The sequence below is a fragment of the Corythoichthys intestinalis genome, chromosome 4 (genome assembly GCF_030265065.1).
Source record: "Corythoichthys intestinalis isolate RoL2023-P3 chromosome 4, ASM3026506v1, whole genome shotgun sequence".
NCBI classification, from domain to species: Eukaryota; Metazoa; Chordata; class Actinopteri; order Syngnathiformes; family Syngnathidae; genus Corythoichthys; species Corythoichthys intestinalis.
In genome coordinates, this window is record NC_080398.1 from 48,986,485 (window position 1) to 49,009,529 (window position 23,045).

A 23,045-nucleotide genomic window follows, 5' to 3' on the forward strand; every position below is an offset into this window, starting at 1 on the left:
TAAATCACAATTTACGAAATTGCCGTATTGGCCCAAATATAAGACGGCCCTGATTATAAGACGACCCCCTCTTTTTCAAGACTCAAGTTTGAAAAAAGACTTTTTGAACACAAAATTAGTTTTTATACTGAAAATAATTACAGTTCATCCGAAACAAATGATTATAACAATATATTTGAGAGAAAGAGCATGTTATTTTGCCTCATTCAATGTTAATATCTGAACATTTAAACATGTAAACTAAAGTGCTATCACATTCATAAATGAAAAGCTTCTGGTTTTTGAAATGTAAAAAAAACAATCTATAGTAGCTGAGATCTGTCATGACAGAACATCGCTTCAATGATATCTGGCGCCATCTAACGTCGTGAATGGGGAGAGTAGCTGAGATTTGTCATGACAGAACATCGCTTCAATGATATCTGGCGCCATCTAGCGTCGTGAATGGGTATAATGTCTAGACCGCAAATAAAAGACGACCCCCTCTTTTTCAGTCATATTTCAATGAAAAAAACACCCTCTTATATTCGGGCCAATACGGTATTAGAAAAATAACATGCGAGAATGTGATATCAGACAGCAGAGCTCCGGAGCCTCGCCAAACTTTAACCCGACATTAAGTCCTCCAGACGGGCTTTCTCCCGCTTTCCTCGGTAATTCCTGCTCCAATAGCTTATCTTAAAGTTGCTGCAGTTAAAAAGCTCATTGGACCTTGGGATCGAGCTGACGGTCCGCCGCAAGGCGAGCCACCATCTCCCAGCCTCAGCCACTCGGCCGCCCCAGGGTAAAACGGAATGTAGTCTCGATATATGTCCATTTACGTACAATATGTGTTGTTGTGAGGCACATCAACTTGTCTTCCCTTGTCTAACAGCATTTTTCGCCTGTAAACAAACGAACAAAAAATTTGTAACAATTGCATTCGTGCGTTGACATAATTGTGCCATCCTACATGTACTGATTTGCAACAGGCTTGCAGCTACAGCAGTTAGGTAGTTGTAGTAAATAGCTGATAGCACAGCTGTAAAAGTTCACCAGCAGCGCTCTGTTGATGTTGTGGCTGCTCAGCTTCCTCAGGTAGAAGAGGCGCTGTTGGGCCTTACCAACTACTGAGGCAATGTGATAGTTCCAGGATAGGTCCTCAGCCATGGTCACCCCCAGGAACTTAAAACTGCTGACCATCTCCACCACCTCGGAGCCAATGGTGAGAGGGCTGTGGTGTTTTGGCTTGCATTTAAGGAAGTTCACAATGATTTCTTTGGTCTTTTCAATGTTTATAACCAGGTTATCGCTGTTACACCATGACGCCAGATTTTGCACCTCTTTCCTGTATTCCGTCTCATCGTTGTTGGAGATAAGTCCAAGAACAGTGGTGTCGTCCGCGAACTTGACGATGAGGTTGAAGGGGAGGAGGCAGAGCAGTCATGGTTGAACAGAGTGTAAAGCAGAGGGCTTAGCACAGAACTCTGGGGAGCCCCAGTGTTGATGGCAAGGGTGGAGGATGTGTTATTATTACCCACTCTGAAACTCTGTGTGTGGTTTGTGAGAAAGTCCACGATCCAGTTGCACAGGGTGGGGAGGGCAATTTTATTCCCAGTTGTTGGAGTTTGGGGCGTAGGCTGTATGGCTGGATGGTGTTGAAGGTCGAACTGTAATCCACAAACAGGAGGCGTGAGTAGGTGTTTTAAAGATCCAGATGCTCCAGTAGTGCGTGGAGCACTGTAGCGACTTGGCGCCTTGAAGCGATTTGGTTAATTCTTAAAAGGTGTCACGCACCTGATTACTTTGTTACATTGTTTTATCTTCAAATCCAACCCTATCCCAAAATAGAATTATTGATCTACCTCAACTACACGGTAAATTTTCTTATGATCATGGAGTTGGGCGCTACAATGCATGAAGCAAATAGGCGTCTAAACAAATGGAATATGCAAATCAAGTATGATTTTTTCTTGTGAATAGAGGGGACTGGAGCAATGTGAGACATTTTTTTTTTTTTTTTACATTTTCTCTCCTCCAAGCAAACTAAAACAACAAACCAGTAAATTTTACATATTTCCTATTAATTTATTTGATCGCTGTCAGGCCCCTAGTCAACAGAGACAGAGGTTCTATACGACACAGCAGATAAGCAAAGATGAAGTAAAAGATGAAATAGCTCAAAATTAAACACTTTACTTTAGCTTTAATTCCTGAGCATTATCATATTTCTATCATGATCATTTAAATTTTTTACATATTTTTAAGAACATGTTGGTAGTATTTGGCCAAGAGGCAACAAGGCTCAACAAAGCATTAAACCCCCCCCCCCCCCCCCCAACTAGACATTCTAATCGGTATCTGGGACCGAGGAGCTGAGCTGGGACCAGGCTCGGTCCCCAAAGTTCTCATTGCCTAGCATGCCCCTGGCATATATGCACAGTGCTCATGTGCGACTCTGGGGATAAACTTTTGTAGCTAAAGATTGTTCTTGTAACAGCTAGCTTCTCAACATAAAGAACAGCCACTGCCGACAAAAAAAGACAAAAAAGTTTGCACGCGTACTCTTTGTATGTTTAAAACAATCCTTTGCAGTTATTTACAACTTGAAGATGGCGCCAACCACACCAGCCAGACATTGTCTGTCAGGTGCCTTCAATGACCTCCGGAATTGATAAATTCATTACTCGATCATGAACAACTTTGATCAATGACAATGAGCCATATTTGTCGATGGTGACCATAAGCGGTTTTTAAGGGGGGGGGCAGGCCCTCCCTGGTGGTCGAATAGTGTCAGTGCATGAAATTGACATATATATATATATATATATATATATATATATATATATATATATATATATATATATATATATACAGTGCTGCTCAAAAGTTTGTGAACCCCCTCAACATTTTGGAATTTTCTATTATTTCAACCTGATTTCCTAATCAACCAATTCAGTAGTTTTTTTTTTGTTTTTTTAACAGTTGTGTTGTCGAGACTAAATTAAAAAGAGTTTTCATCAACTGATGTAGGTGCAAAATTGAACTGTTTGGTCACAACCAAAACCGCCATGTCTGGCGAAAAGTCAACACTGCATACCACCAAAAGAACCTTCTCCCAACAGTGAAGCATGGAGGTGGGAATGTCAAGATCTGGGCTTGCTTTTCATCCTCAGGACCTGGACAACTCCACATAGTCCAGGGAATCATGAATTCTGAGGAATATTGTCAAATCCTAGAACATAACCTGACGCCATCTGTTTTGAAGTTAAAGCTTGGCAGAAGGTGGATCATGCAACATGATAATGATCCAAAGCATTCCAGCAATACAACCAAGGAATGGCTGAAAAAGAAGAAGATTCGTGTTCTGGACTGGCCCAGTCAAAGTCCTGACCTAAATCCCATTGAAATGCTGTGGCGGGACCTGAAGCGAGCAGTTCATGCCAGACGCCCATCAAACCTCTCTCAACTGACTGCGTTCTGCAAGGAAGAATGGGCAAAAATCCCCCAAAGTAGATGTGAGAGGCTGATTAGTCACTACAGAAACCGTTTGGTTGAGGTAATCTCTGCAAAAGGAGGCGCAATATCCTATTAACTGAAGGGGTTCACATACTTTTGCACACATGATATCTGAGTTTTTCTTAAATCAACCACTTTTGTTAAATAAAGAATGACAATATAACTATTTCTTTTGTTTCAGTCCTTTATTTGGAATGTCAGTACTGTGGATTTGGGTATAACTTAACATTTAATAAGGTTATTTTAGTTTTTTTTACAAAAAATCTGACCATCGCTGTGGGGTTCACAAACTTTTGAGCAGCACTGTATATATATATATATATATATATATATATATATATATATATATATATATATATATATATATATATATATATATATATATATATATATATATATATATTTTTTTTACATATATAAGTTCTAAAGGAATAAAACTGCAACAAAAATGAATGAAATGAACAAAAAAAAAAATTTATAATAGGTCAAAATTATTTTTCGAACAGATCACGTGACTAGCACCTTAAACGGTCATTTGCTTTGCATATAATCCCCCCCCCCCCCCCCCCACACACACACACACAAAAAAGGAGGGGAGGGCAATTTTATTTTTCAAAGGATTTTTTTCTTTGATTCAAAATGTTTTTTTTTTTTTTTTTGGTTGAGGCAACTTATTTGGAGATTGAATGATTTAGACACAAATGTCCTATCCATAAATGGCCCGCCCAAACACAAAAGGATTTCTTCAATCAAAGAAAGCTTTTTCAATGAAAAATTAAGTGTTAAAATGCAAAAAAACAAAACAAAACAAATCAATCAAAAAAATAGGCTTTCACATGCATTTTTTTAGTTTCAAATTTATTTTTTCAATCAAACATTTTTTTTTTTATTGAAGCGACTTTTTTTGGATTGAAAATGTACTGTATATTTTGATTGAAGCAACTTTTTTTTTTTTTAATTGAAGCAATTTTTTTGTGATTAAATAATAAAGACACAAATCTACCTTCATATGGCTCCGCCCAGGGGATACAATTTTTGACTGGGGTAACTACACTGGCACGACACCAGCGGGCGTACTATATTCATTGGATGACAATCTTGGCGAAAAGTATTGCCTAAGCAGCCTGATTTAGAATTCCCCTTAAGAATGATGGGAAACAAAAAACGCTCATTGTCAACGTATTATAATAAATATTCTTATAAGTTAATTTTATTGCCGACACTGCGTTTCGGGGTCATCAACATGTTGTGCCCCCCCTGCCCCAAAAATCAAACTCCGCCTATGATGGTGACACAACTCGGCGACTAACGCATTGCAGTGGAAATGAACTCACTAATTATCACATGGTAGGAAATTTTGAATGTAAACAAGTCAAAAAGCTAAGGTGTGGGAAATTTATATGAATGATCACAATTAATGCAATTTTCCACAGTTGTTGAATATCAATTGAAAAACTAATCATCTTAAAATTAAAAGCAGTATTTGTTCTTCTTCCAGTGTGGTAGGTACCTTTGTCACATTTTGAGAGAGCGAAAGAGAGCGAGAGAGAGCGACAGAGAGAGAGATAGAGTAGAGCGAGAGAGCGAGAGAGAGAGAGAGAGAGAGAGAGAGAGAGAGAGAGAGAGAGAGAGAGAGAGAGAGAGAGAGAGAGAGAGAGAGAGAGAGAGAGAGAGAGAGAGAGAGAGAGAGAGAGAGAGAGAGAGAGATTGCGATAGACGTTAATAGACACTAGATGGCGCTAAATGGTTGTGTTATGAATCATTCCTATGGATTACTTTCAAATTTGGCAAAGAGGTGATCCAAATTTGCTTTCAATGAACAGATTAAAATTCAGTAGTACCTCTATCTAAGAAATTAATTGGTTCTGGAAGTAGTTTCGTAACTTGAAAATTCTGTAGGTAGAGGCGCGTTTTCCATGTAAATGCCCTAATCCGTTCCAAACTCCCCAAAATTCAGACATAAATCTTTTATAATGTATCATAACATCTAAAAAAAAAAAAAGAATACATGTTATTATTATACAATTGCTCAGTTGTGCACAATGTAAAAAAAAAAAAAAAAAAAAAAAAAAAACAAGAATAAAGTTAATACGCTCATGAAAAGCTGTAGGAACAAGAGGGGTGAATGAAGAGGACACATTGAGGCGTGTCTTAACCTGAAAATTCTGTATGTAGAGACATTCATAAGTAGAAGTACCAGTTTACAATCCAAAATTTATTCCTGAAAAGGTTGGAATTTTGGATTTACATTTTTCTTTTTTAATATTACATACGATTTCTGTCCCTTCTGTTTTCACTTAGCAACACAACAGATCACGACCAGATTTATACAACCTGAGCAATTAATAACATGTGTATTGTTAGTGCAAACTGTAGTGTAGTGTAGTGTAGTGTAGTGTAGTGTATATAAAATGTTAAGAACTTTAGGGATTTGTGTCACACAAGCTTCAGGCACAATAGAACATTAGCACTTGGAATGGTTACCATGAGTTGGAATGTGATTGATTTATTGTAAATCCAGTCACATCCAGTTAGAAGACAGCGTGCCCATTATTAGTTGGAATGTGATTAATTCTGAATCCAGTCACATCCAGTTAGAAGACAATGTGCCCATTATTTTAGCAACATTATCAAAGCTGTTGAATTTATTTTGGCTCTTTAAAGAGCAGCTGAAGATCTCTTCTGATTTTGGTGTAATTTTACGAATATAAACTTTGTGCGAGTTCGTCAAAACAACCGTCATTTTTAATGCGTAACTGCGAGGATAAGTTGTGTTTTTTTAGGTTTTGTGCACTTTGTTAATAGTCCCTTCCCAAAACCCAGAAGTGTGACGTAAATTCTCCAAAGCAAACAGAAGACTATCCACAGCGAGCATAGCAGCAACAACGATATCAGTGATATTTCAACCAAAAGTAACCATTCAGGATCGCTCTTTCGTCACGCTAACGATGGCAAAGGCTCCCAGGAAAGATGATCTACAATTGATCCCTACATGTTTGAACCTGAGGCATCAGATGACGATGATTTATTCGACACAGCAGACGTTGGTGATTACGCCGGTTGGAAGCTCGATACTCATCACGAAAGAAGCATCTAGCATTGCGATTTCTCTCTGAACCTTTCTTTCCCAAGTCATTGTGTGATATGATTATCAGTAATTGCAAAAAAAGATGAGTAGTTATATAGATCTTGTGATAATTATATAAAATTGACATGAATCGACAACCTGTCAGCTGTTTTTTTTCAAAAAAACAGGTTGCGATTAAGTAATAATTGTATCAAATTGTCAGTTAGGGTCTACATACGCTGTATCCCCTTAGACTAGTCTGTTAGGACTCCCTGATTGCAGGCTGGAGGCCATACTGGAGAATGATGAATGCTGAAACCCATCACAGTCTGCTGCCTTCATAAGCCTGCTCATCGTTGCTGCTTGTCGCCGTCGCCAGACCAATACTTTCGGCATACCTGTCAGTCTCGTCCAGCATTCAGGTATTTCTCATTTTGTACCACAGCCAGCTAATTTGACTTCTTGTTCCATCACAGAATTCCCTTTACCTGATCCCGAGCTGTACTGTCGCCTGATTGACCGCCCGTCAACTTTTGACAGCTACGACCCGGCGTGCACATGCGCTGCTCCAAGCCTGTTTTCATCAACGATGAAAATGAAAATGTGCCATAGTGTCCGTCACATGTTTACAATGTGTGACATTTTATGTGTAGTTAGCCTGCATCGTAGCAGTGTCTGGTTGTGTCACTCATGTGATGTGCTGCTGTTCTCCAGTCTCCAGGCTTGCACACATGGTAAGATTTGTTTTCTTGTCTTTGCCAGTGAGAATATGCGATGTTGCTTGAGCCTTTAAAGGTCTATGATGAGTGATCATTAGACACTAAATGTAACTCATAGCGTTTGCATAGCATTCACGTTCAACACTATGCTATGCTCAAGTTAGTATTAGGCTAATGGTAATGGCAAGCATCATCTTAAACTCTCGGACAACTTTTTTTACATATAGTTTGTACAGTACAGGTGGGTATAAATAATTGAAAATGATATATTGTTTTCCTGCCGAGTATGTATTATCACCAACATGGCGTTGCCCATGTAGATGCTACAATATATGCTCGTATGCCAATGTACATTTGAAATATTTGGAAACCTTTATTTTTGCAAAGAGTAATTTTTCAAAAATTTTACAGACAAAAACATTTTTAGTTAAAGTTGACTAAAACTAGACGAAATTAATCTTGAGTTTTCGTCAACAAAAACTAGACGAATACAAACACATTTTGAAATGACTAAAATATGACTAAATCTCATAAGCATTATTGCCCAAAAGACTAAAACTAAAACGAAAATACAAAAAGGGCTGCCAAAAACAACACTGCTTGCATACTAGAACAGTTATTCTCTTTGTCTGCTTTGGGGTCCACTTCCCAGTGCACCAACATCGTTGCTGAAATGTTGTAAACAAAGACACGATCGAGGACCCGAGGAGAAGTTCTTCCGCTTGACTCTCACAGAAATGTCCAAATACTTGCAGAAGAAGGGTTTTTATGGGCCGCTCATAGAGTCTCGTTCCTCCGTTTGAGCAATTCGTCGCTACACATCAAGATGGCATGATGAATCTTGCGAGTAAAACCCAGAAAATTTTTGCAGTACATGGTGGGGTTAGCGTGGTATTTGAGTGGAGTGCTGGCGAGTTCTTAGGGTAATGACCTCATCAGGTAGCAGCTGGCAGTGAGGCGCGTCCCTCGTTGCTAAGGTGTTGCTATGGTTGTAATTCAAAACCTTTGCAGTCAATTAAAAAAAAATGTTAATGTGAGTTTTGAGACAGTAAATGATGCATTCAGGCCAATTTAATCGAGGAAAACGCTCATCCAAAAAGCTCTTCAGCTGCCCTTTAAAATACCTCTTTTCCAATTAAGTGCTCAGGTTAAAAATCACAGTGCAAAACATTTTAAAATAATAATTTTGGTCCCATTTCCTTGAATAACACAAAAACCTGGCATCAGAGCAGTGAGTGTGTGTCATGTTTGGGTATTAAAAAACTTTAATACATTTGGCGCATTATGAAAAAAAAATTGGTCTCCTTGTCAGATTGAAAAGATACCTGTGTTTACAGCCATTCTCATTATTATTATTATTATAAATGTGGCTGTAAATTTCAGGAACAGTAAAAATTAGATGTAAGTACACAAATATGCTGTTTTTTCATTGATTGAGATTGAACTTGTACTGTGGTTTTCTTCATATAGTACATTCATCCTGTGCGGCATGAGACGCTTTTTGCATTCATGAACATCTCAAAACCACACTGAGTGGACTGAATTGTGTTATTCTAAGTGCACAACATTAATTTGCCCAACTTTCGAGAAACCATCATAAAGTGGGGCCCATCCCAGCTGACCGTGGTCGAAGGGCGAGGCACACATTGGACAAACACATATTTACACTAATTTTATGTACTACTTTCTTACTAATGAGTAACTTGCCAGTTTGTAGAACTATACTGGTTATATGCAGTGATAAGCATTAGCTCAGAGAAAGACATGTCTCGGGCCTCCTTCCAGTCTGATAATTTTGGACGGCTCAAGGGTTGTTCTAAGGTGACCACAAAAGGAACTTTCCACTTCAAGGAAATAAATGTAAAAACAGCATTTTGGTGTCCGCGTCTGCATCCTTGGAATGTGTGTACAATGATGTATTGCAATGTAAACATCTGAGAGAAGAAAGAATAACAGATCCATTTAAGAGTGTGCAGGCAGCTGCCACAGACAAGTCTACAGATTTTCTGTAAAAAAACAAAAAACAAAAAAAAACTCATTTTTCCAAAACTTACTATGAATGTTGAGATAAATATGCGGCAACAATACTCGAGAGGGATTCTGTTTTACAAGCTGCTCTGTCATACTCTTTACAAGAATAATATGGTTTAGTATATGGTTAGTTTTATCACTGCCTTGTTAATTGCTTGTTGAGACGTGCTGATTTAGTGGTACTAAGAACTAGTCTCAATGTGTGTGTCATGCGTGCTTCCCCAGAGCATTACTTTGGCTCACTCAAACAGAAGAGGATTGGACCGTGGTCAAGAAACTGTTTGGTAAAGATGCATTCACAGACAAGATATTCAGCTGGGATTAAAGAAACATCTCTGACAAACTCAAACCAACTTCCCTTCCCACGTTCAGGTTCAAACATGACACAGCAAGTGCGGAGGAGGGGAAATGAGGTAGCGGGTTGTAGCAAAGCAGGAAAATCATTTAAAGTACCGGAATGAAAGATGATCACCAGATAAGTAGTTTAAATATTGGTGCAGTGCAAAGGCTGAGGCACTTTAATGTCAATATGTCTTTCTGGGGGTTGGATTGAGGAAACAATTACCGTATTGGCCCGAATATAAGATGGTGTTTTTTGCATTGAAATAAGAATAATAAAATGTGTGTGTGTGTGTGTGTGTGTGTGGGGTCTAGACATTATACCCATTCACGACGCTAGATGCCGCCAGATATCATTGAAGCGATGTTCTGTCATGACAGATCTCATCTACTCTCAAGTTTAACCAGTTAGCATTATTTCATTGCAATGTTTTATTTTATTTAGATTTGTTTCAAGACTACAGTTAGAGTTACACTTCACTTTGATGGTTAATGCAGTTATTGCAATTTTGTTGTTTTATCAGAATAGATTGGTTTATTTACATTTCAAAAACCAGAAGCCATTCATTTACGAATGTGATTGCACTTTAGTTTACATATTTAAATGTTCAGATATTAAGATTTGAATGAGGCAAAATAACATGCTTTTTCTCTCAAATATGTAGTTATAATCATTTGTTTCAGATGTACTGCAATTATTTTCTGTATAAAAATGAATTTGGTGTTCAAAAAGTCTTTTTTCAAACTTCAGTCTTGAAAAAGAGGGGGTCGTCTTATAATCAGGGCCGTCTTATATTTGGGCCAATACGGTACTCACGAACCAATGTCATATTTTATGTATTTCTTTCTTTTTGTTTTATGAATATTGAAATCTCAGAACCAGTATATATATAGTATATTTTTTAACTATTAATCACAGGTCGCAGTAGTTACTCATTATGAAAACGTGATTATTTGGCCTTTCCTCTCCAGCCCTTCCTTCCAGACAGCTTTGGATGCAAAACATAAAAAATTAAATAAGAAACCCAGTGTTCTTTCCTTTACAGTCTGTCACTATAATACAGCCTTACCCCCCAAAAATAGGAAACCATTTAACAATCCCAAAAAACACGAGTGATGGAGAAAAATATTTTATTCACAGTAATTGAAACCTTAAAACCATAGGTGGATTTTGACTTTTGGGGCAGGGGGGCACAACATTTTGATGACCACGAAACGCAGTTTCAGCAATACAATTAACTTATAAGAATACAGTGGTACCTCTACACACGAAGTTAATTCGTTCCAGGACCTTGTTTGTAAGTCGAAATGGTCGTATGTCGAGAAGGATTTTCCCATAAGAATACATTATAATCCTATTAATTCATTCCACAGCCCAAAAACCTGTACTAAATCCTTAATAAATGGCAATTACACATAGCAAAACACATTAATTATTAATAAAAACTGTAATAATAAAATAATGATAATAATAATAATTCATGTAATAAAGTTAACGAAAAGGGTTCTAATATGGCAGACTTTTTTGCTGTACCTGAACACACCGCGTTGCTGACGTGACGGTGAGATAGAGAGTGCGATTATATTTTACTTTCTTTTAATGTTTTGTTATTGCCATCAACTAGAGCGGACAGTAGGTGTGTTGTGTTGCACAAGGTCTGAAATAAATTAATAACTCAGTTCGCGGGGACGGGGCCCCCTTGCCCCTGGCGGGCAATCCCCAGCGGCTTTCAAGCTGGCTCCCCACCGCGTCCAGCTGCTGAAAGCCGGCCCTTACCTTCATTGCGCCTCGGGGTTACGTCACTGGGAGGTACCTCAGGGTAAGCGTCACCTTTTTCCCTTCACCACCTGCACTAACCTTCTTGGAACCTGTGTTGATTTCTGTCACAAGAAAATCCTACGTACGTGCACCCGTCTGTGGCGCTGTCATGTTGTCGTATTTCGAGCATGTCGTCGGGTGTAGGAACAAATGGTGAGTCAAATTTTACGTCGGATGTCGAAAAGATGGTATGTCGAAGCGATCCTATGTCGAGGTACCACTGTATTTATAATAATAAGTTGAAAATGAGCATTTTTGTTTCCCATCATTTTTGAGGGGAGTTCTAAATCAGGCTGATTAGGGCAGCTGTAATTTTCGCCAATATCATCATCCATTGAATATGGTATGCCCACCGGTGGTGGCTCTGTTGTACAATAAGCTTTAGTGGGGCAAATTGAAACTAGTTAATTTATTAATAATTTTGGAGGTGCTCTCTGGCGTTTCATGGTCCACATTTTTGATCCTTGGTTCGCTTTTGAAGATTAGGTTTGGAAAAAATTACGTATATCGATCATGCCTCTTCGGTCCTCAGGTGGTTTTGGCTAACCAAAACAAGTGACCGTCTAAGGTGCTAGTCACATGATCAGTTCGAAAATTAATTTTGACCCAGACAATATTTCACTGGAAAACTTATTTTTAAAATCATATATAGGAAAGTGAATTACATGCAATGATACTTTAAAAAAAAAAAAAAAAAAAAAGAGAGAGTAGACAATGTGCCATTCTAGTAAATTCAGGATGAAATTCACAGTATCCAAGCTCAGATGAGGAATCATTGAGGAATCTCAACAGCAGATTTCAAGAATGCATTCGTACCGGAGGATGCCATTTAAAGAACTTCATTTGTAAAAATGTAAAATTCCATCGTTTTTTAAATTTCATATTTTAAGGTTTCATTTACTACAAATACAATATTTTTTCTTTTATCACTCTTGTTTTTTTGTTTTTTTTGTTGATTGTTAAAAAGTTCCTGTTTTTTGGGGTCATCCTGTATTTTACAAAGGCACACGTGGAAGAAGGCCATTTTACCAAAGATTCACCATTCACTCTTTCGGTGTCACTTGTATACTCTAATATTTAAAACAAAAATGGGAAGGACCAGCAATAAGAGGTTATTGTTTTTTAGGAAACTACAAAAAATCGGAATTACCATAGTCAGTGGGTGAAATGCAGACACAGTCTGTGACTTGGCCATAATGAAAGTGGACATGCAGAGAGACAGGGGGGAGGGGGGGGGGCTTGATGTTTTTCATGCAAAAATTATAGAAATTAAGATAGACTTACAGTGACTGTGTTGATGTAATGCAATGTGAAAACCTGGAAAAGCCCTCTCTGTTAAATTACAACAACTCACGACATGAAAATAGTTGCTCTGGAAAGGGAATAATGTTATAAATAAAGGTAAACTTGAAAATAGTTGCTCTCGAAATGGAATAATGTTATGAATACAGCTAAGTAGCACACCACTCAAAGACCAGCTTGTTTTTAGTTGTTGTTGTCTGTGGTGGTAAATTGTTTATATAAAGTAATTGAAGAAGAACCATGGTTTGTGTCGAGGTTTGGGGGGCACTTCCGTTTGTGTCAAAATGTTCAGCCTTTGATAAAGTAAGCCACTGTTATACTGCATTTTTGGGTAAGTTAGCAAATGTACACATTCACACCGATGACCCAAATTGATAGTGTGGCAACACAAAGGGGCACAAACAGTGAATCAAAGCTAAACTTCTTGTGTTTGGTGGTGTTCCATCTCTGTTACGACATTATGTCGTTACTCGGAAGCTTTCAAATAACAGATTTGACTCCTACGGATCCCAAAATACGACAGGAAATAGCCATTAGCATTGCAGGCCAGTGTAAACGAGTTTACACACGATTTCCTCTTAAAATATAAACTCAGCAATAGAATTTGTTAATCTAAATAATTGTCAACGAAAGCATGTTTTATAATTTTATTCATAATTTATCAAAACTTCTCATCTTTTTTCAACATTCTAGAAAGCATAAAACAAATAATTTGCCGTACCTGGAAAAAAAAAAACCCTTAGCTTAAAAAAACCCCATACAATTGGTATAATGTGCATTATTGTCAGTATGCCATAATGTGATGTTAAGTTACCTTGATCTGAAAATTGTGATATTGGCATTGTAAATCATATAAATTGATGATACCCAAAAGCTGATTTATTTTAGATCTGACTCAATCCCCCTAAGACAGGGGTGTCCAAACTTTTTGCAAAGGGGGCCAGATTTGGTGTGGTAAAAATGTAGGGGGCCGACCTTGGCTGACATCCTTTACGAAGAACAATATATCTAAGCAAAATTTAGCAAGCCATTCAGTGTGTCACATTTGCTTTATTAGTATTTTTTTTAATGAATAATTTCAACAACCTCGCAACTAGCCTTTGTGGCGTTCTCTTTTGACTCGGGCTTTTGCGAAACACTGCTGCTGTTAAAATAAACTAGCTTCCAGTTGCTTCAATTTCTCACTACGTATCTTGCCTGTAATCTTGTCGTACATGTCAGCGTGTCTTGTTTAGTAATATCGCCTCACATTGAACTCTTTAAAAACAGCGACTGTCTCTTTGTAAATAAGGCAAACATTTGCGTATTTTAGTGAAGAAATAAGTCCAATTTCCACCAATCCTTCAAGCGCCAGCCGTCAAAGTCAACTTTCTTTTTTTGTTGATTGTCGCCATTTTAGAAAATTGGGAGTAAAGGGTCATACGGGGTAATGTTGCTTAGAGTGCTGATGCCTTTTCGTGGGTAAATAAGGAGCAGCATTTAGTGTGTAAGATACTAGGGGTGTGACAAAATATCGAAATGGCGATATATCTTGATACTTTGTATCCCAAAAGGTTATCGATATGCTCCTGCCAAGAATCGAGATGTTGTTTTAAAAAGGTGTCAATGTTTAAAAAAAAAAAAAAAAAGAAACCAAGAAGTTGCTACCAAAATCTTCCACCATTATGATGTCTCAGGTAACTGTAAGGCTGCCGTTGACGGTCCTTGACGCCCAATCCATTTAGACTGGGAACGTTCGTTCGTTCGAAACCAGACCATTCGCAGTCATTCTGTCTGATTTTCGGGGCATTTACAGGTCACTTTCTGTTCATTTACAGGTCATTTCTTGTTGAGTTTGAGTCACTGCCTAATCATTTGGGTGATATCCAGGTCACTTCCTGTTCTGTAACTCAAAACAAACAGGAAGTGACCCATAAAATACCCCAAAATCAACAGGTAAATGACCTTAAATGGCCCAAAATGACCTCATTGTCTGGCATTTGCTGTCAATGACGGCCATAGACGTTCAATCCGTTTGAAGTGGGAGGGATGGCAGCGAATGAACGAATGTTCATTTGCTGCCACCCTCCCAGTTCAAATGGATTGAACGTCTACTAGTGATAAACTCATTGCAATTTGAAGCAGAAGCTTGTTTTTCTGTTTATTAGTTGTTTGTAGAATATCCTAGAATGATTTCCTGACCAATGTATCGACAATCGTTGTATCGCCATATCGTTATCGTGAGCTTTGTATCGCAAATCGTATCGTGAGGTAACAAGAGGTTCCCACTCCTATAAGATACTTCATATGCTGGTAGCAGTACTGCTGACCAATTTATTAAGTCTGTTTGTGGGCCAGACGTTATTGATTTTATGACAGAAGCTGGGGGCCGGATGAAATTTGACCACGGACCGCATTTGGCCCCCGGGCCGGACTTTGGACATGTCTGACCTAAGAGAACGCCATAAGAATGCTGTATATCAGTTTACATCACCTTGGGCCAGACTTGAGAAAGACAGCCTGCAGACAGAAACAAAGCTTTCCTTGTGCACGTTTATATGATATGGATACTGTATGCTTGACAGAAATAACATTATCAGTTTAAGTGTTACGCTAGATCAACAAAGAATGGACATGATATCGATTTTGTACTTGAACCTTGTTTCCTCTTTGAATACGCTCACATTATTCCCTTTTCTTTACCTTGATTACGTATCCGCCTTGTTTACTTATTCAAGAAATTCTGATTAATGGATGCAAACCAGAAAAGTGCTGGCCATGTTTCTTCTTTCTTTTATTTATTTTTTTCTCTCTTTTTAACCTGTCTTGTGCAGCTGCTTAGACACGGGAATGAGAATCTGAGTGTCTGAACAGTTTCATGTGTTACCTGGGAGTTGGATATACTCCAGCTGTGGTTGTTAATTATGGTATATATTGTTATGTTATGTTTATTAGGAGAGAGCAGCGAGCAGGAAGGGGTTATGGCGGGACAGAAAGGAAGGAAGCAGACAGAAGAGGGGAAGAACAAACAATACGAAGAAATATGTTTTTACACGTCTATGCTACCTATGAACATAATGGTTCTATTGTTAGTTATTCATATTTAACTGTGGACAACATGTGGGGGGCCTGATAACTGAGGAGAAAGTGGAGGGCAGGTGAGTCAAAGGAGACGTGTTTAGGTGGGGTGGAACATACATAAATCAGCAAAGTGAGGTGTGGAACCCAGTATTTTGTGAATCACCCAAAGTGTGGATATGTTGACATCTATTCGACGCTAATCCTGGCACCAACAATCTCTCTACCTGAGTGTGTTTAATTGCACCCAGTCATGTGTGAACCCACTCAGATGTGTGATAGTCCTGCAGAGAAAGTGGAAGTGCTGTGCAGGGTCGCCCCAGGGCTCTGGCACCAACCCATCTGATTGGGTGGGGATTAAGCACGAACCACTCCCCCTCCTGCAGCTACGGCAAAGGTGCCTCCGCCATCCCCCTGGGACCCAGGGTGGTCCCCCGGACCATCTGTGACCCTATTAATCGGCTCTCGAGGAAGGGATGAGCCTATAACACCACCACTCGCCCAACTGGGCCACCGCCGCAGCCCCCCAACCTACGTGGCAGACCGTGGGACCCCCACGGCCAACTAGACCCGAGGCAGGACAGGATCCCCATCCGAAGGGGGCCAACCCGCTGGCACCCTGCCGGCGACCCGTGCCGGGGCCCAAGGAGGATTCCCGGGTAGAAAAGAGAAAGAAAGGCGGAAACAGGAGAACGCTGTAAGGCCGTTGCGGGGCGGCACGGAATCGGACCCCCACCCCGTAACCGACAGCCCAGATGAAGAGGGGGCCCAGTCCCCGGAGTCCCGCCATATTTTTCATTCCAAATAATCAATTATGCTCCTTCCCTCCTTGTAGTCCTCTGTTATCAGGCCTCCCACATTGTGTCTACAGGTAAATATAATTCGCAATAGCACCACTATGTTCGTAGGTAGCATAGACGTACAATAAAGTATTTTTTGTCATTGTAGGTTCTTCTCCTTTTTTGTCTGTCCTTCCTTTCTGTCCCGCCACAACCCTTTCCCGTTCACTGTTTTCTCCTGGTACATAAAACTCAATGAACAACTACAATGGAAGTATATAAAACTCCCATGTGATCTATTAAAACTAGAGATGCCGATCGATCGGGTCCGATCACGTCATTTTCAAAGTATCGGAATCGGCAAAAAAATATTGGCCATGCCTTTTTTTAATATATATTTTTTAATTAAATCGTTTTCTAATTGTATTTAACGTTAAAGACATAATATGTTACACTCATCCAGAGTCTTTAGTTTAGGCTTAAGGTAGGGTTATCAAATTTATCCCAATAACGGCGGTAATATTTTAAAAAATGTATCACGTTACAATATTTAATGCAATTAATGCATGCGCTGCACGACCCACTCACGCATTGTCGCGCTCAATCTGTATTCGCGCCGTTTTACCTATATAGAGAGATAAAAGGCAGCGTTAAATGAGTAGAGTGAATTTTGGCAGCCTTTGGAGCCTTTTGTTTAATAGGCAAAGCCTTACAATCCCTCTCCCTACGATTAGAAATATCATTGGAAGCAATGTGGGGAAGCAATGTAGCAATTGATCTTTTTCTTAACACCTTATGTTATTTCCAAACGCAGAGAAGATATATCAATTGGTAGCACTACACACAGTCATGGTTCCACTTCCCATCATGCATTTGGGCATGGCTACCGTATCATTTACTGAAAGCTCAACAAATACACTAGATGGCAATATTTAGTCACGATATACAAAGTCACACGTCTTTCTATCCGTGGATCCCTCTCACAGAAAGAATGTTAATAATGTAAATGCCATCTTGAGGATTTATTGTCATAATAAACAAATACAGTACTTAAGTACCGTATGTTGAATGTATATATTCGTCCGAGTTTTATTCATTTTTTTTCTTAATTTATTGCCAAAATGTATATGATCGGGAATGATTGGAATTGAATCGGGAGCAAAAAAAAGCAATCGGATCGGGAAATTTCTCAAAATTAAATACTCAATATACTCAAACTAAAACGATCGGGATCGGCTCAGGAGCAAAAAAACATGATCGGAACAACTCTAATTAAAACTGTCCAGATCATAAGGATGCTCAAATTCCTATCCTCTGTGTTTTAGCAGCTGAATGTAAAAAAAAAGTACACACAGCATATTCTTTCTTGAGTGATGTAAACTCAACACATATCCTGCTCTTAATTTAAACACTAAACACACAATATACCATCTTCAATTCAATTCAATTCAATTTTATTTGTATAGCCCTAGATCACAACAACATTGTCTCAAAGGGCTTTGCAGAGCCAATATGATACACAATCAGAAACAGCAAATGAAGCAACAAAGATGACTAAATAAATTCAAGTCCTGGGTTTCCCCCATCCTTAGACCCTCCATGTCGGCAAGGAAAAACTCCAGAATCTTTGGGAGAAAAATGAGAAACCTTGGGGAGTACCACAGTCAGGAGAGATCCACTCCCAGGACGGATAGACAGGAAGCCCCAGGACCGCTAATAGGAATTAGCTGGCAAAGTTACAGTCCGTAAAGATGCAGTGGAGTAAAGGAACAAGAAGCGGTCCATCTAGCCAGATGAGATGGGGGTAGCAACGAGGACGTCCATCCAGCGTGGGGTCCGGAAAGTCAGGAGGCTGCAGCTGAAAAATAGCCCCTCCCCAGTGGGGAGGGGGGAAAGGGGACACCGGGTGACTAGTGATGAAGAGACTAGACAACTAGATATTAACATTGGAAAATAGAAATAAAGTAAGATAAGTGGTAGGTAGAGTGAGAAAAAGGAGATAGAACTCAGTGGCTGTACTTCCCCCAGCTTTATAGCTTCTAGTGCAGCTTAGACTAAACTTTGAGTCTACTCCGACTTCAACTAGCCTGACCATAAGCATTGTTGAATAGGAACGTTTTCCATCTAATCTTAAATGTGCAGACTGTCTCGGCTTCTTTAATACTAGCTGGAAGCTGATTCCATAAAACAGGGGCTTGGTGGCTAAAGGCTCTAGCTCCGACAGTACTTTTAGAAACCCTGGGAACTACTAGTAGACCTGCATTCTGAGAGTGGAGTGTTCTGTTGGGGCGGTATGGAACCAGAGCATTTGTGAGATAAGATGGCCCCAACCCGTTAATGGTCTTAAATGTAAGAAGAAGGATTTTAAATTTAATTTTAAACTCGACTGGAAGCCAGTGAAGGGCCTGGAGCACAGGGGTGATGTGCTCTCTTCTATTGGTTCCTGTTAAAAGTCTTGCTGCTGCGTTTTGGACAAGCTGAAGACCTTTTAGAGAACTTTTAGGACAAGCTGCAAGTAGGGAGTTACAGTAATCCAATCTCGATGTAACGAACGCGTGAATTAATTTTTCTGCATCGCTTTTAGATAAAATATTTCTAATTTTGGCTATGTTGCGCAGGTGAAAGAAGGCCGTTCTGCAGGTTTGTTTAATGTGAGCTTTAAACAACAAGTCAGGGTCGAATAAAACTCCTAGGTTTTTAACTGTGGTGCTGGAGGCTACACTTACATTGTCCAGAGTGACTATCTGGGCAGCTAAAGAGTCTCTCACACTTTTCGGGCCTATTATAAGGACTTCTGTCTTTTCAGGATTAAGCAGAAGATAGTTAGTGCTCATCCAGGTATTTATATCTCGGACGCAGGTGCTTAGTTTGTCCAGTTGCCTGATCTGCTCAGGTTTAATTGATAAATACAGTTGTGTGTCGTCAGCGTAACAATGAAAGTTAATGCTATGTTTTCTGATGATATTACCAAGAGGAAGCATATACAGCGTAAACAAGATGGGCCCGAGGACCGATCCTTGCGGCACACCATAACTAACTCTAGAGTATGGTGATGATGGCTGGTTTACATTGACAAACTGGTACCTATTAGATAAATATGATTTAAACCAGCAGAGGGCTGCTCCTCTAATGCCTATGTCACATTCTAATCTCTGCAATAAGATATTATGGTCGATTGTGTCAAAGGCTGCACTCAGGTCCAACAGAACCAGGATCGAGACTAATCCAACGTCAGCGGCTAGTAACAAGTCATTAGTTACTTTGACTAATGCAGTTTCAGTGCTATGATGAGCTCGAAAGCCAGACTGGAAATGTTCAAATAAACTATTGTCCTGTAGGTGCTGACAGAGCTGTTTAATTACCACTCTTTCAAGGACTTTGGAGAGAAATGGTAAATTAGAGATAGGTCTATAATTGGCCAAAATATCAGGATCAAAAGAAGGTTTTTTCAAAATCGGTTTACTAACTGCATATTTAAAGGACTGCGGCACGTGGCCAGTAACTAATGAGGTATTTATTATATTTAAGATAATATCAATAGTTAACGGCAGGGTATCTTTAAAAAGTTTGGTTGGGATCGGGTCTAGGAGGCACGTTGATGGTTTGGAGGACATTATAATTGAAATTACATCAATTTGGTCTACAGTGGTAAAGTTATTTAATATTTTAGAGGGGTTTATAGGAGATTCAGAATTTTTAGTCTGCACTTTATCAGACCTAATAGTTGGAAGTAATTCATTTATTTTATTACTAATAGTTGCGATTTTATTGTTAAAAATTTTTAGGAAGTCATCACAGCTAAGGGTGATTGGTATATAAGGTTCTATTAAGCTGTGACTGTTTGTCAGCCTTGCTACAGTGCTGAACAGAAACCTAGGATTATTTATGTTTTCCTCTATTAAGGATGAGTAATATCTGGTTTTAGTCGTACGCAAGGCTTGTTTATAGGTCACTAAACTGTGTTTCCAGGCAGAGAGAGTGTGCTCTGTGTTGGAAGGGTGCCAAAGTCTTTCTAATTTACGTGCCGATTGTTTAAGAGAGCGTGTTTCAGCATTGTACCAGGGAGACGCTCGTCTCGGCTTGACAAACTTTAATTTGGGGGGAGCGACAACATCGAGGGTAGTACGAAGAGTAAACATAACACTATCAACAAACTCGTCATTAACAGCAGGGCCGGACATCATTCCTTCATAATCAGATGACATGGAGGCAAATATTGGCTGGATTATCTGTTTATACTCTGAAACAGAGCAATCACATAATGTCTTTTCATCTGAGTTCTAGTCACTAGTGACGGATTATCTTGAAGCACAAACTGAAAGGTAATTAGAAAATGATCAGACAGTACGGGGTTGTGGGGATGGACACTAAAATTACTAATCTCCGTACCGTAGGTTAAAATCAGGTCCAGGGTGTGCTTGTGACTATGAGTTGGTTTATTTACATTTTGAATGAAGCCAGTCCCGTCTAGTAGGTCATTAAAAACCTTACCAAGAGAGTCACCGTCATCATCAACATGTATATTAAAATCCCCTACAATTATAATTCTATCCCAGTTTAGCAAAATACTGGATAAAAAGTCAGAGAAATCTAACAAAAACTGTGAGTAGGGACCAGGGGGATGGTAAACCACTATGAAAAGAACTGGTTTTTGGTTCTTCCAGTTAGCATCTATAATTGATAGTACTAGACTTTCAAAGGAGTTATAAATGTAATTAGCTTTACTTTTTGGGCTCATACCTACACAACAGTGTGATATTACTGCCACCCCCCCTCCGCGACCCATGCTTCTAGCTGTGTGAAAACTCACGTGACTTGGGGGTGTGGCTTCATTAAGTTTAACAAAGTCATCCTGCTGAAGCCAAGTTTCAGTCAGGTCCAAGATATGAATATTATAATCCCCAATTAAGTCATTAACTAACAGAGATTTGGGCGAGATTGACCTGATGTTTAGTAATCCGCATTTTATATATTTATTAACAGTTATTTTATTTTCACTGCTATCAGGGGCTATATGTATTAAATTCTTTTGTCTCGTTCCTATAGTACTATGTTTTCTACTGTTCACTATACGAGGCACGGACACAGTCTCTATCTTCTGTCCTGAATGTTGGATTTGTGACAGCTCAGAAAGAGGCGAGTGATCACTACTAACAGAGTTGTGTTTTACACTACAACACTGTGCCCGGCCCCCCACTCTGGAGTGTCACTTTGGAAGACTAAGTTTGGCGGCCATGTTTCGAGTTAAGAGAGCAGCACCGTCCCAAATCGGATGAATGCCGTCTCCGTGAACGAGGCCGGGCTTCCCCCAGAACGCGTGCCAGTTATCAATAAAGACTATGTCGTTTTCTGGGCACCATCTAGACAACCAGCGGTTAAATGATGAGAACCTAGAGTACATCTCATCATTGACCAAATTAGGCAGAGGACCAGAGAAAGCTACGGTGTCTGCCATCGACTTAGCAAGTTTACACACCGAGGCTACGTTTAATTTAAGCACCTCAGACTGTCTCCGCCGGGCGTCATTACTGCCTGCGTGAATCACGATACGGCGGAACCTCTTCCTACTCTGCTTTAAAAGCCTGAGGTTTCCTTCGATGTCACCGACTCTGGCCCCTGGGTAACACCTGACAGACACCGCCGGGTGCTTCACGTCTCTAACTATGGAGCTTCCAATTACGAGAGTGTCTGGTTCAGCCGGTGTGTCGCTGAGGGGGTCTAACCTATTGCTGACGTGAAGCTGCTGGTTCACTAAGGTTGTGCGTTTACCACTACGCTTCCCCCGTACAGTCACAAATCCGTCCTTAATTTCCCCCGGCTGCACGGGGCTCGCTGGGGGGCTAACTGCGGTAGCATTCCTACTACTGCAAGCACGACCTGCGGGCCCTGCTACTACCTGGCTAAAGCTCCGATTAGCTTTCGTCTCTAGAGTGCAGAGCCGTGCTTCTAGCTCAGAAACCCTGGTCTCCAGCCCTGAGACTAAGCTACACTTCCTACAGCTACTACTGTCCTCGACGAAGGAGCCAGGTTCTCGCTATACATACAGCACACTGAGCAGAAAAGACGGGAGGGAGAAGGCAAAGGGCTAGCCATGGCTCGGATAAGCTAGGCTAGCAAGATAGAGCTAAAGAGGAGAGTAGAGTAGTTTTAATCCACGAGCAGGCGTTTACGCTGTTAAATCGTGGGATAAAACAAATTGAGGAGCACTAGGAGAGCCGAACCTGCCTAGGATCGATTCTCCGATGTGTCCGTGGGATAAAACAAACTGAGGAGTACTAGGGGATTAGCGACTAGTAGCAGTACTAACAAACAAAACACTCACCAGATGTGACGTCAGCAGAAGTCTCAACTGCAGAGACTCTTACCAGAGATACATTAAGTCATCAAAGCCTTATATATATTTTTTATGTCGAGGTATATATAATAGAAGCTTG

At 39.8% G+C, this 23,045-nt stretch overlaps 1 protein-coding gene across 1 annotated transcript; it reads right to left on the bottom strand.

Annotated features, from left to right (window-relative positions):
- Positions 1 to 948: 948 nt before the first annotated feature.
- Positions 949 to 20,889, bottom strand: LOC130915344 (uncharacterized). Its single transcript, XM_057835305.1, has 3 exons — positions 18,711 to 20,889; positions 1,521 to 1,649; positions 949 to 1,386 (listed from the first exon to the last, which is right to left on the bottom strand). Exons 1-3 carry the CDS (start codon positions 20,814 to 20,816, stop codon positions 949 to 951), a joined length of 2,673 nt encoding a protein of 890 aa, XP_057691288.1. The 5' UTR covers positions 20,817 to 20,889.
- Between the last annotated feature and the right edge of the window lie 2,156 nt (positions 20,890 to 23,045).